At 41.7% G+C, this 13402-nt stretch overlaps 1 protein-coding gene across 2 annotated transcripts in view; it reads left to right on the top strand.

Moving 5' to 3' along the window:
- The window catches only part of LOC108786602 (rap1 GTPase-GDP dissociation stimulator 1-like), a 150543-nt gene that overhangs the window by 99574 nt on the left and 37567 nt on the right, over nucleotides 1-13402 (top strand). For both annotated transcript variants that reach the window (XM_018555926.1, XM_018555925.1), the window contains exon 8: nucleotides 11137-11268. In XM_018555926.1, the coding sequence (XP_018411428.1) occupies nucleotides 11137-11268 (132 nt within the window). The remainder of the gene's footprint in view (nucleotides 1-11136; nucleotides 11269-13402) is intronic.

Raw genomic sequence — 13402 nt, 5'->3', positions numbered from 1 at the left:
TTTCGATTTACACATTTAACAACATAATAAACTCCACCCAAATAGATTTGAATCGATCCAACTTCCGAAAATGAAAACTTTGAATCAATCCGAATTCTAAATAACGAATATTGAACTGATCCAAATTTCAGAAAAAGAGAAAACAAATCCTAAACAAAATGAAAACTAAACAAAATTTTCGGCCAATCAAATGTCTAATGCTGACCTTGCCAAAGATCAATAGTTTGGGTTTCCTAAAAATGGCCAAATTTACTAAAACCTTCCCTGTACACACACTTTTACAGCTGGTATTGTACTGTTATTGGGATCACCCCGAAAATCTGTTTATCCCTCCTAAACGATTTGCTCAGCAATACCCTGTTCAATAGGGTTTTCTTAAGAAATTGACTGTTCCTGTTGTAGATCCTGCTCCGATAACTCTGGTTACGCCACTGCTCAGTACCCCATAATGACAACGTGAAAACAGAATTTTAGAAATGTCTGTGAATTTATTTTTAAAAAATAATCAAAAATCACATATACTTAAGTATTCAGACCCTTTACTCAGTACTTTGTTGAAGTACCATTTGGGTTTTATACGACAAGCTTTGCACACCTGGATTGGGGAGTTTTCTGCCATTCTTTGCAAATTCTTTCAAGCTCAGTCATGTTAGATGGGGACCGTCGGTGGACAGCCATTTTCAGGTCTCTCCAGAGATGTTCTGTAGGTTTCAAGTCAGGGCTTTAGCTGGGCCACTCTGAACATTCACAGAGTTGACAACGATCCAGAGCCACTCCTGTGTTGCCTTGGCTCGTTGTTATGTTGGAAGGTAAACCTTCGACCCAGTATGAGGCCTGAGCACTGTGAAACAGGTTTTCATTGAGGATATGTCTGTACTTTGCTACATTCAGCTTTTCCTCAACCCTGACCAATTTCGAAGTCCCAGCTGCTGAAAAACACCCCCATAGCATGATGCTGCCACCACCATGCTTCGGTGTTGGGCAGGTGATGAGCGGTGACTGATTTCCTTCAGACAGAATGTTTACAATAGAGGCCAAACAGTTCAATCTTGGTTTCATCAGACCAGAGAATCTTGTTCCTCACAGTCTGAGAGTCATTCGGGGGCTTATTTGCAAAATCCAAGCAGGCTTTTATGTGTTTTGCACTGAGGAGAGGCTTCTGTCTAGCCACTCTGCCATATAGGCCAGATCTGTGGAGTGCTGCAGTGATGCATGTCCTTCTGGAACTTTGTCTCATCTCCACACAGGATCTCTGGAGCTCAGTCAGAATGACCATCTGGTTTTTGGTCACCTCTCTTACTAAGGCCCTTCTCCCCCAATAGCCCAGTTTGGCCGTGCAACCAGCTCTTGAAAAGAGTCCTGAAAATGCCAAACTTCTTCCATTTGAGAATTATGGTGTGCTCTTGGGAACCTTCAGTGAAGCAGAATTTTTTTTTGTTGTAGCCTTCCCCAGATCTGTGACTTGCAATAATCCTGTCTCTGAGCTCTGCATGCAGTTCCTTTCCACCTTATGGCTTTTGCTCTGATACAGTGTGCATTGCAACGATCAAGAGAAATGGGAGGAACCTGAGCTAAATGTCAAGTGCTGTTGCAAAGGGTCTGTACATGTGATATTTCAGTTTGTTCTTTTTAATAAATTCACAGAAATTTCTTACATTCTGTTGTTTTTTTAACTTTGTCATTATGGGGTACTGAGTGTACATTAATGAGAATTGTTTTTTAAACATTAGTAGTATCAGGCTGCAACATAACAAAATTGAAAAAAGTGAAGGGGTCTGAATACTTTCTGAATGCACTGTATTTCAATTCAGTTATTTCAAATGTATATTTAGCAGTTTGCCTGCAGCCATGTTTTAAAACTACTAGTCATCGATGGACACTTAGAGTAGCTCTGCCACTGAGATCTCACACCCACACTACTAATTAAATGGTTAGAAAACTAGCATAGCTGTCTGTAGAACACATTTATTTGGTCATTGATCATAATTACTGCCTGAACAATTAGTGTAATAGTGCAGACTCTCAGGTGGGCTGTGCAGGGTCTATGGTGAGTTATGCAGGATCTATGGTGGGCTGTGCAGACTTTCAGGTGGCTGTGCGGGGTCTTAGGAAGGGTGTGTGGTCTTACCAGGGGTACCGGTTGGTCTCTGCAGGTAGGGGTGGCGTGAATCCACATGAAGGAGGAGATTTTCTGCCGGCACTGTAAACCGGTACCGCGATTCACAGGAAGGCGGTTGGTACCTTGCTGGGGACCTTGGCAGCTTTCCTATAAAGCCCGGTACCTGTTTACAGTGGCGGCTTCGGGCTTAAAAATGTAAACCCGAAGGTGCAAAGGACACATGAAATGGCCTGGCGGGCCAGATTTGTCCTGCGGGCCTTGTGTTTGAATCGTGCTCTAGCCTTTGTTTAAGTTTTCACCAATGGTGTGTGAGCCAGGGGTCATCTATGAAAGACTGATGAGGTCTGGGTGTCATCTAGAGTTGCCACCTTTTGGCCCATGGAAAACCGAACATAGGGGAAAGGGAATTATTGTTGTTAGTAATAAAGAGCATTTTAATACAGAGTTTATATTTCATTAAATCCTATCTCTAATCAAAATGTTCCTTTCTGTTTTGGATAGAGTAGGGAATGGTTAAAACCCCCTTCAGTTTTTTTTTTTCTGTCTGTGTTCCATTGGGGAAACACAACAGGTAAAGAAGTCTCTCCAAAGTGTGGGGAAAATCCCCTCTTAGGGGATTTCCTCCAAGCAGGAGCAAGAGTCTTAACTGGAAGCTATTTCCTCTGTTACTACTCTGTTGACAACTGTAACATTTTGGATTTCCCATCTTTTGCTATCCTAGTGACAATGGTCACCAGGACAGAAAAAGAGGGTTAATCTCCCTAGCAGGGAAACGGGGATAACAATAACAATTTGACAGGGGTTTTAAACAGTCACACCTTTTCTGACCGTTTTGACTAGAGATACATTTAAAGGAGAACTGTGGGGATAAGGCTTTTCCCCATAGTTCTCCTTAGGGTAACAGGAGGACACAAACTAGCGTCCTCCCGTCACACTAAGCTCAGTATACCGCGAGTTATAGCTCGCGGTATACTGAGATGCCACAGTATACCGCGAGCTACTGCTTGCGGTATACTGAGACGCCGTAGCTGAAGCCGATCCCGACAATTATGTCTGGATCCGCCCAGCTGCGTGAGTGACAGCCCCCTCCCCCATCCGATCCGCCAGTCAGCGCTGGCGGATCGAATCGGGGAGGGGGGAATCCAGCCCCTCCCCTGTCACGGCAGAGATCTGTGACAGGATCGAGAGGTGAGCGGACGCCGGTATGTGTTCGCTCACCTCCTGATCTACTGAGCCGACCTGTGTTAGTCTCATTGTCACAGGTCGGCTAGAACTATGAGGTGAGTGAAAAGCACTCTCCTCATAGTTCTCCTTTAATGATAACCAAAATCTTCCCTTTGGTCTATGATGTAAGGTAGCTTATAACCCCTCAATTGTACTTACTGCCGTGTCTCTTTGTTTTAATTAGACAAAAAATTATGTTTCAAGTACAAAGCATGGCAAAGTCATTTACCCCCTTAGTTAATCTATTTTTGCCCTCCATCCTCTCACTATGGATTTCTATCTATTTGTTTATGTTACTGTTGTTATAAAACATTCTTTATTTTTTGTAAAATGTATTAACTTTTGTAGTACTGTTTAAAATTATACAAAGATTTTTTTTTTTAAATCACTTATTTTAACCCCTTCATGGCTGAGCTTGTTTTCAGTTTCTGTTCATACTTTCTTACTGAATGTACCCACATATATTATATATTGTTTTTTAGAGGACAGATCGGGCTATATAATTATATCAAACACGTGTACCTAACGCCTCACTTAGTTCAAATAAAATATTAAAAAATGAGGAAACATTTTTAAAGAAAACACTTTCCGGCCCGGAGCTCTGTCAGTTCTGAGCTCCAGCCGAATGAAGGATCATTAGTAAGGTTGGGAGTGTATTATTATGTGTATTATTATGTGTGCAGGGGGGGGATTGGAATGGGGGAGTCCCCTATATTTCAGGTGCGATTAGGGATTCCTGTGTCACAAACTTGCGTTTTTCTGCTGCAGGAATCCCTAATCTGGCATTTACATGCAGAAACTGTCACCCATTCAAGTTAATGATCAGGTGACAGCTGCTGCATGTACACACCTGCATACCGCATGTGATATGATTACATGCAGGCATTTACATGCAGCAGGTGTCATCATAAGATGGAGGAAAAAAACTGGATGGACATGGATGTCATGACGGTGACATTGGTTCGTTGCACCTCCAAACAGCAGTACAGAACCGTTGTTCGGAACTGACAGCCGCCCATGTGAAAGGGGGGGATGGCAGATGTAGAAATGCCTAGATCATTCAGAAAATATATAATGTTGGGGGGTTTTACGTCATTTTCAGGCCTAAAATGTGGAATATAACATGGGTGCAAAAATTGAAAAAAGGGCCTCAGTCATGAAGGGGTTAAGTTCCATTTTTCAAGCATAGTTACCACTTTTATGATAAATAATTAATGATTAACTTATGTGCTATGTGCATATTGATCCTATCTAAGCATCAACAGGTTTGTTTTTCTGATACAGAAGGAACATATAAAAGACACTGTATACAGTTATGTAAGAGTAGAAGTTAAAGGAGAACTATGGGGTCAGTGTTTTTCCCCATAGTTCTCCTTAGGGTAACGGGAGGACACAAACTAGCGTCCTCCCGTTACCCTAAGCTCAGTATACCGCGAGCTACAGCTCGCGGTATACTGAGACGCCGCAGCCGGAGCGGATCCCGACAGGGACGTCGAGATCCGCCCAGCTGCGTGAGTGACAGCTGGCTCTGCCTATCTAGAGGCAGAGCCAGCTGTACCCGCCCCCTCCCCCATCCGTTCCGCCAGTCAGCGCTGGCAGTTTGGAGAGGGGAATCCAGCCCCTCCCTCTGTCACGGCAGACAGCCGTGACAGGATCAAGAGGTGAGTGAACCCGGTATGTGTTCGCTCATCTCCCGATCTACTGAGCCGACCTGTGACAGTCTCATTGTCACAGGTCGGCTAGAACTATGAGGTGAGTAGAAATCACTCATCTCATAGTTCTCCTTTAAGTATTTCCAAACACCCATTTCTGCAGTCTTCAAAAAGGTGAACCAGTTGCAATAGCTATTAATAATAGACAGAAATCTATATTTGAAAATATAAACAGCTTCTTATTTGATAGAGCCAGCGGTACAGTAAGTTAAAAAAAAGAAGATATATCATATGAATAGTGCATACTTTGCAATACATATCAATAAAACTCTTATGTAACTTTTTTAACCATTGCCAGGATAGTCCTCGCTGGAAGGTATAGGCACATATCTGTTGGTGTCCAATACAATACCCCTGTGGTAGGAATATTCCTTTTACATAGTGCATTCTCTTGTTTCACTGTTCCTAACCTGGCTTAAAATATTTTAGAGACTCTGTCAGAAGAAAACAAAATGACTGGCCCTCAGTACCCCTTCTATTGCCCTTTTAAATGTGCACCATTCATCTAGAGAGAACATCTAGTGGCTGAAAAGTAGTGGAGTAAAAATTGTTTTTTTCATTATTGCAGGAGGACATTTAATAAATCAGTTTGGCTTTAAACCTAAAGTTGTGATCATGTGATTATCACTTCAGGTTGTGGGAGGAGAATAGGGCCATCAGCTTGCCACAGACTAGTGACATGTGCCACCACTCTGGGACTACATGTTTCAAGACATACTGCTGCTTAGTGGTTGGTACTATGTGTGGGTGTTGCAAGGGACAGTGGAATTCTCTTGATTCACCGACCTAAATTACTGCAAGTCACATCATAGACCAATTTGTTGTGCGCATTAGTAGGCAGGCTGCATTTATTTGAACTCCTAGTAAAACTAGCAATGCCCATGCCTAACTAGCAATGTCAGTGCAGTGAAATAACCCCTGTAAAATGTATTATTGACAGCTTTGGGTGGAAATGAAAGGCTAGGTGGAACAAGACAGCACTTGGCCCCTACGTGAAGGAAAAGAGAGATTATTGTTGCACAGTTTTAAGTCTCACACTGAGACTTTGCATTGGGACAGAGGGCACTGAACTGCACAGTAGGACCCAGGATACTATCCACTGTACAAGTATGCAAAATTGGTGAGACCTTATACAGTGGTACAGGGGTTGGACTTTAAGCTTATATGAGATGACTGTATTTCTACTCATCATGTGCAAAATATGTGGTAAATCTTTGCTAGCAAAAGCTGGCTCTATACAGCCTAAAAGCATTGGCCTAATCTGACTAAAAGGCAAAACAGGTCCTGGCCACTTTATTGCCCTATAGCCATGATTTCGAAGAAAGCATTTGAACACATTATGCAGTAATTCCTTTTAATAATGCATTTAGATCCAGTGAACAGAAAAAATTGCTATAAAGTGAATTTTAATATGAACTGCCTATTTGACTGGTTCATGCAGTTCCAAAAAGATATAGATTACACACAGATGATGTTGGTTCAGAGTTAATTTTACTATGCACAAACATTAGAAATGGTACAACATAGTTGCTTTGGTGCATTTTACTAGAATGGTTTAATCATAAGGCCCTGATCTATGTGCAATCTACACTTTTTTTTAATGTATATGCCTGAGAGACGTCTTCAGATTAGCTGCAGCAGAGCCAGGGAGGGGGTAAGCCAGGCTTCCTAGTGGCAGCAGGTTTCTTTATATGCTAGCTTGATTGGATGATCCATGGGGAACCAGATTCTCAGCTCTCCAACACAACAATCCTGGTGGCCTGAACTGACCAGTGATACCATATTTCAGATAAACTTGTCATGACAGAAAAAATAGGGGACTGCCTTTGTTGTTGTTCTTTGTAAAAATGCTTGGCTTTAGCTCTGACCCACTAGTTTCCATCCTCTGAGTCAATGACCTCTAGCATTTATGCAGATGAGGAAGGTCAGAGAAAAGTTTGAGGTCATTATCTGCAGACGTTTTCCAGTTCAGTGATACAAAGATATATTTATAAAATATAAGATGGAAGGGACGGCATTGGCGTTCCTTAAATACAAGGAATGTAACAAAAAATGCAAACTAGTAATCCGGGAAGCTAAAATAGAATGCGAAAAGCATATCGCTGCAGATAGTAAAAAAAAAACCTAAAAAATTCTATTAATTTACAGTAAAAAGGTAAGAAAGAAGGAGATAGGCCCAATAAAGGACGGAAACGGGAAGTTTGGGATACCAGTATCCCTAAGAATGAGATGATGCGTGGACCTATATGGGTTGGACTTGATGGACGTATGTCTTTATTCAACCCCAAATACTATGTAAATTAAGTGGGTTAGAATACCAGGCAGGAAACTAGCCTTTTCAGAAGGTTGTCAGCAATAACAGCCACCAAATAGGATAGTGGATAGCTAAATCTCATCTGCGGACAAATGTACACAAGCATACTAGGGAATTTGAATCAACCAGCCTGCCAAGAGGTACTTCAATTTAAAAAATTGTCCTGTATTTATAAAGCAGCTCTCTTGCTATAGTCAAGTTGCCCAGGCAAGTTTTTCCTGTAGCAGAAGAATATAGACACTGCTTTGTTCACGAGAAATTGACCCCCATCTCCTTGGTTCAATGCAGCTGTAACCAGGCCCGGATTTCCCACAAGGCCACCGAGGCCCGTCCTCAGGGCGGCAGCGGTGACCTTGTGGGGAATTGGCAGTGTGACCAATCACGACGGGGCGGGCCGCAACTCCTCCCCCCAGCTGTCAGATATAGGGCACGAGGTATGAATCCACCGTCGTCAATTCACATTAACAGGACGCCAGTGGATTCATACCTCGCCGTCTACCTTGCTATCACACAGGGGCTTGTTATCTCCTGTGTGATAGCAATGAAGTTAGGTGAAAAAATTAATTACTATTATTAAAAAAAAAAATTTAATAAAAATGTAAAAAAAAATATTCAATAAAAAAATAAAAAGGTGATTAAAAAGTAAAAAATAAGAAAATAATTATAAAAAATAAACAATAAGATAAAAACTATAAAGTAAATTATAAAAAAAAAGTAAAAAGATAAATAAAAAAATTAAATTGATTAAAAAATTAAATAAATACAAAAAATTAAAAAATCAGAAGAAATAATTGAATAAAAAATAAAAAGTGATAAAAATAAAGAAACAGTAAAAAAAATAATTGAAACTAACCCCGCCGCCCTGGCATCTGGTTGTCATTCACAATTAATGAATTGGCGGCACAGGGGGGGGAGGGGCGTATTGTGGAACCTGGCCTTGGGGCGGCAGGGAGAGTAAATCCGGCCCTGGCTGTAACTGGTTCCTAATGTTAACAGAAATTCTCACTTAGATTTATCTACTGCCCAACAGGAGATATATAGTTCCAGTGTGAATAGAAAAGATGACCTGACAGCATAGAACAAGGAGATATAGACTAAACTCTTGCTCTGCAGATAAGTGTTCATTGAGCACCAATGATGCAGCGGCATTATTTGACGTGCCCACTGACAACAATATAGGAGACATTATACTGCCGCTGACACTAATGTAAGGGCCATTTTTTTCCATTGACACCAATGCAGATCAGTACATTTATATATGCATCACTACTGCACTCAGAAGTGAGAATATTTTCCTTATTTATAACCACCCGATCGGGCTAAGTAATGTCATACAAAAGTATTTGTCTCTGCATCCTTCTAGAAAGCCAATTTTTTAAACGCATCTCTCCAAAAGGAAAATGCTAATTGCAGGGGACACACGGTGCCAGAAAATTAGATTTTTAGGGATATTCATAGACAAATGGTTTCCAGAACTCCCCATGACTACAATGAATTTTTGGCAGTGTTAGACACTAATACCTGGCTGCAGATTGAAATGGAAAGGTAACAGCTTAACATAATTAGGAGGAAACATTTTCATTTGGGATATCTGCACCTGAACTGAAACTTTATCATAATTAGGAGGAAACATTTTCATTTGAATAGACTATAGAATTATGTAAGTATATAATATGAGATATTGAAGAAAAAAAAGTGGTACAAAAGGATTCCAAATTCTTCAGTTCAGCAGGGTAAAACTAGACTGTCCTGGATTATTGCATTACAGTCTTCTACACATTACCAAAAGTCCACAAATGCATCACATGACATTACCAGCAGGTCTTCAGTAGAGTGATTCTCCACGAGAAAGTGAGTGCTTCAGCTCTTTGTGGTCAACTTTTCCCTCCTATTTGAAGGATACAATACATTTCTTGACAATACTGCATGAGGTTGTAGTACCTGATGGTACATTATTAGTTACTCTTAATACCAAGGCACTCTATTCAAGTATTTTTCACAAGCTGGGTTCGGAGGCTGTTCTGACATGCTTGAATAATAAGGGAGGTAGGAAAACAACTGCACAACATGTTTTTGTTAACTCTATTGGAATTTCCACTCGCACACAAGAGAGTGCAACGCTATGTACCTTTTACCCACATACGAATGGTGGATTTTCCCACAAGGGGAATATAGTTTCCTTACCTTACCATTTCACTAAGACACTGTTCAAAGTAAGCTGAAAACTTGTGGGACTTTACTGTATACTTTGATTGTGCGGGGGCATACAGTATTTTGAGGCAGCATTTAACCACCAGCTGTGTTAAAAAGCTGTAGTGCATATAATATAAGGTCGATATTCTGTGGACATAAGGAAACCAGCATATACATATTGACCTGCAAGTGAAAGGATCAAGACATGCAATGCGTTATATTTACTTTAGGTAAAGGGGAATGGATAGTTATCCATTTTGATGAGTATTTACTCTATAGTGTTGTGAATTCATTAGCTTTACATTTTCTACTGTGTCACTTATTTGTTAATAGCTTTATGAAAATACTGTGTGCACTTCATTAATTGTTCATTTATCAGTATTGGCTGTTCTAGATATACATATAAATAGCAGTATTTCTAAAGTAGTCTTCCTATGCAGTGCATATAGGACAAGGTATTGTGTTTAATCTTTTATTCCTTTATAGGACAAGGTATTGGGGGTGATTTACTAACCTTAACACACGCACGAACCAGGTGCGTGTAATTTTCACACAGCAAAACGTATTTATCAACCAAAAAGTCTCTAAAAGCATATTTCCACTAATGCCATATATGGAAAAATCATGCACATGATGCATATATAATGCTGCTTCACAGTTTAGACAAAAATGGTTAGCTCATGCATTTACATTCCTGCATTCATCAACGCAAGCAACACAACGTAGAGCTAATTTACACAACATCACCTTGCAATTCATGCAGGGCTTTGCACAACACACCTGCTGGGTGTGTACACACTACAAAGGTGTCTAGATTCCACCAATAGATCATGCTGGTAGGGAACACACTACAGAGGTGTATACTTGTTCGTGGTGTGTTTATAAGGTTAGTAAATCAACCCCATTGTGTTTAATCTTTTATTATTTTAAATATGTGTCTACAGTATATAATAAAGATGGTACTCATGCTATATTCAGCGATTCCTCAAGAGTACATATGATTCACAGATAGCAAATTTATTTGGTTTTTGAGAATAATAACATACCATATGTAAAACTCAAATATAGTAATGGGGTAGGGGGTAGGCAACCTTGGCAATTCAATTGTGGTGAAACTACTAGTCCCATAAGGCATTGCAAGACCCTAAAAGCCACAGGCATGACTCCTAGAGGCAGAAGCACAATGGGATTTGTAGTTTCACCACAGCTGACGTGCCAAAGGCATTCCCTTCTCCCCCACCCCCTTTGCCCCAGATGACGTGCACTGTCACGTGTTCCAGGAAGGAGACCCAGTGTTCCTGGAACTAAAGGGATATTGATTTATAGAAGAATGGGAGGAAACAAAAATAATGTATGCAAAGAATAAAAGGCCTGCAATTATCTATGAGTATATGTTTGTAGATTGCCATTACTAAAAATACGGTATCTAAAACTGCATTTGTTGTAATTTTAAAAATAAGGGTGAAGTTCCTTTTTAACTATTATTTTCTTTCATCCTTCAGCCCTGTTTTATTATGAATATTTTCACCATCATCATCCTCCATATGTTTAACCATATCTCATGTCATTGACAGATGAATCCATGCAGAAACTATTTGACAATGGCAATGGAGTTGTTTACCAAAATATCCAATTATGGCTGACCTCACGGCACACCCTTCTTCAAATGACAGGTGCACTTGCTATTGCTAACTTTGCAAGAAATGGTAAGTTTTGGGCTCAAGAGTTTAAACATTGTACTTAAAAAAACGGTTATTATAGTTTTTGCCTTAGCAATCAAAACAGTTTCATATTTCATTCTTGTGGGGCTATAAATCAGGAACTTTGATTGGGTAACGAGGAAGGATGAGTTTATCAGAATTTTGCATCAAAAGTTTTCTATCAATCAGCTTAAATCAGCTCCCACATACACTTGTAAGTTGCGTTGCTTTTACCCAGTTTATCCCAAACCAGCTCAATGAAGTTTCAATCTAGAGACGTTGCTGTTCATTCCATGTTTTGAAGCCTGTCGTCTTATTCTCTTCTTCTAAGGTAGTTTTTACTTTACTTTGCTTTGCTGTTTAGGATCATTATCTTGCTTTAGGATGGACTCCTGACCAACTAGATATAGTGTAGAGCAGGGGCCTCAAAAATTCATTTGGGGGCCATTGTACAAATATCATTACATGCGGTTAGGAATGAATCATTATCCCTGGATGCACGATCGAAGCATCCAGGAAGAATGATTCCTAACTGTATGTAATCATTTCACATACAATTACAAGCAGTGTGCAGGCATTGACATGCAGCGGTTGTCATCTAATTATTAACTTGAATGGGTGACAGTTGCTGCTTGTAAACACCACATTAGAGACTCCTGCTGTAGGAAAACACAAATTCCTGATGCAGGAATCCCTAATCACACCTAAACTTACAGCTATTAATGGGGCCTTATTGCTCCTAGTTATCTCTCACTTCACCCTTACTTGCACAATTAAACCTTAAAGACCTAAACACTTAACCAACTCCAAGCCCACTACCCCTTGGCACCCTTCACAGTCTCTTAGGCCATATCAGACCCAGTGCTCCCAGCCTACCTCAGCCCTAGTAATCCACAGCCTATTGACCCCTTTTCCCCCCGGGGAATGCCCTCGGCACCAGAGCCCACCTGCCTTCTAAACAGCCTTATAGGCCCTGTCCTCTCCACAACTTATTTGTGTACCTTAACCACAAAGCCCCCAGACCTCTCAATGGTCTGCAAGACTATCTTTACCCCATAGATTCCACAGACCCTTAGCCCCAGAGACCTTTCCCCCCAGAGGACCTTTACCCACTTTAGCCCCAATGCCCCCCAGCCTACCTTAGCTCTACTTCCCCCCTCCAGTATTGCCCCATCTACTTAACCTCACCCCCACATCAGCCCCAGCCCACTCCAAACCCTACTAGTCGACCTCAATGCTAGTCCCTTCCACAGCCTCTAAGTCCACCTTTTGCCTCAGTTCCCTCCAGCCTCCTTTAGATCGACTCTATTGATTGGGAAGTCGGCAAACACATACCGCAGACCCCTAACTTCCCGATCCTCTCCCAGCAGAGTGCGGTGACTGTCAATCACCGCTCCCCTCAGGGATTCCTCGCTCCCCTCTCTGTTTCTTCAGTGCTGACCGAAGAAATGGACGGGGGAGGAGGTGGGCACTGCCGGCTCTGCCTATAGAGAGGCAGAGCCAGCTGTCGATCAGCCAGCAGGGTGAATCTTAACAGTATTTTCAGGATCCATCCCGGCTGCGCGCAGCTCTGCGCCCTTAGCCTACAGCTCGCAATAGCCCGCTATATACTGAGTTTTGGGTCACCGGAGGACATAGGTATATGTCCTCCCGTGATCCTGAAGAGAACTATGGGCAAAAAAGGTTGCCCTATAGTTTTCCTTTACAGTAACTAGATAGTGTGGTCAGGGCCGGCCTTAGGGGTGTGCGAGCCTTGCAGCCGACACAGCTCATCCTGGGGGCGGCTTCTCTCCCCCTCACCGCTGGCCATCCGATGTGACAGTGCGCAGGAGGGAGCGCTGCCTGCTGTCAGGATGGCGGAGCGGTGAGGGGGAGAGAAGCCGCGCCCGCAGCTGTCAGGATGGCTGAGCGGGTAGGAGATCGGAGCCGCTGTCATCCTGTCAGTTGACAGAGCGGGGGATCGGTAAATAGCATTTATATTTACCGATCCTCCATGTGAGAAGGACAAACACTGGAGCGATCGTCTGATCACTCCAGTGTTTGTAAATAACTGGGGACACATAGTACTATGTGTCCCCAGTTATGAATGAACAGGCTGTGATTTACATCACAGCCTGTTCATTCAAGATTTCCTCAATTG

The sequence above is a fragment of the Nanorana parkeri genome, unplaced genomic scaffold, assembly GCF_000935625.1.
Source record: "Nanorana parkeri isolate BGI_ZX_2015 unplaced genomic scaffold, ASM93562v1 scaffold218, whole genome shotgun sequence".
Taxonomy (NCBI): domain Eukaryota; kingdom Metazoa; phylum Chordata; class Amphibia; order Anura; family Dicroglossidae; genus Nanorana; species Nanorana parkeri.
This window is presented reverse-complemented; position numbering and strand designations above follow the sequence as displayed.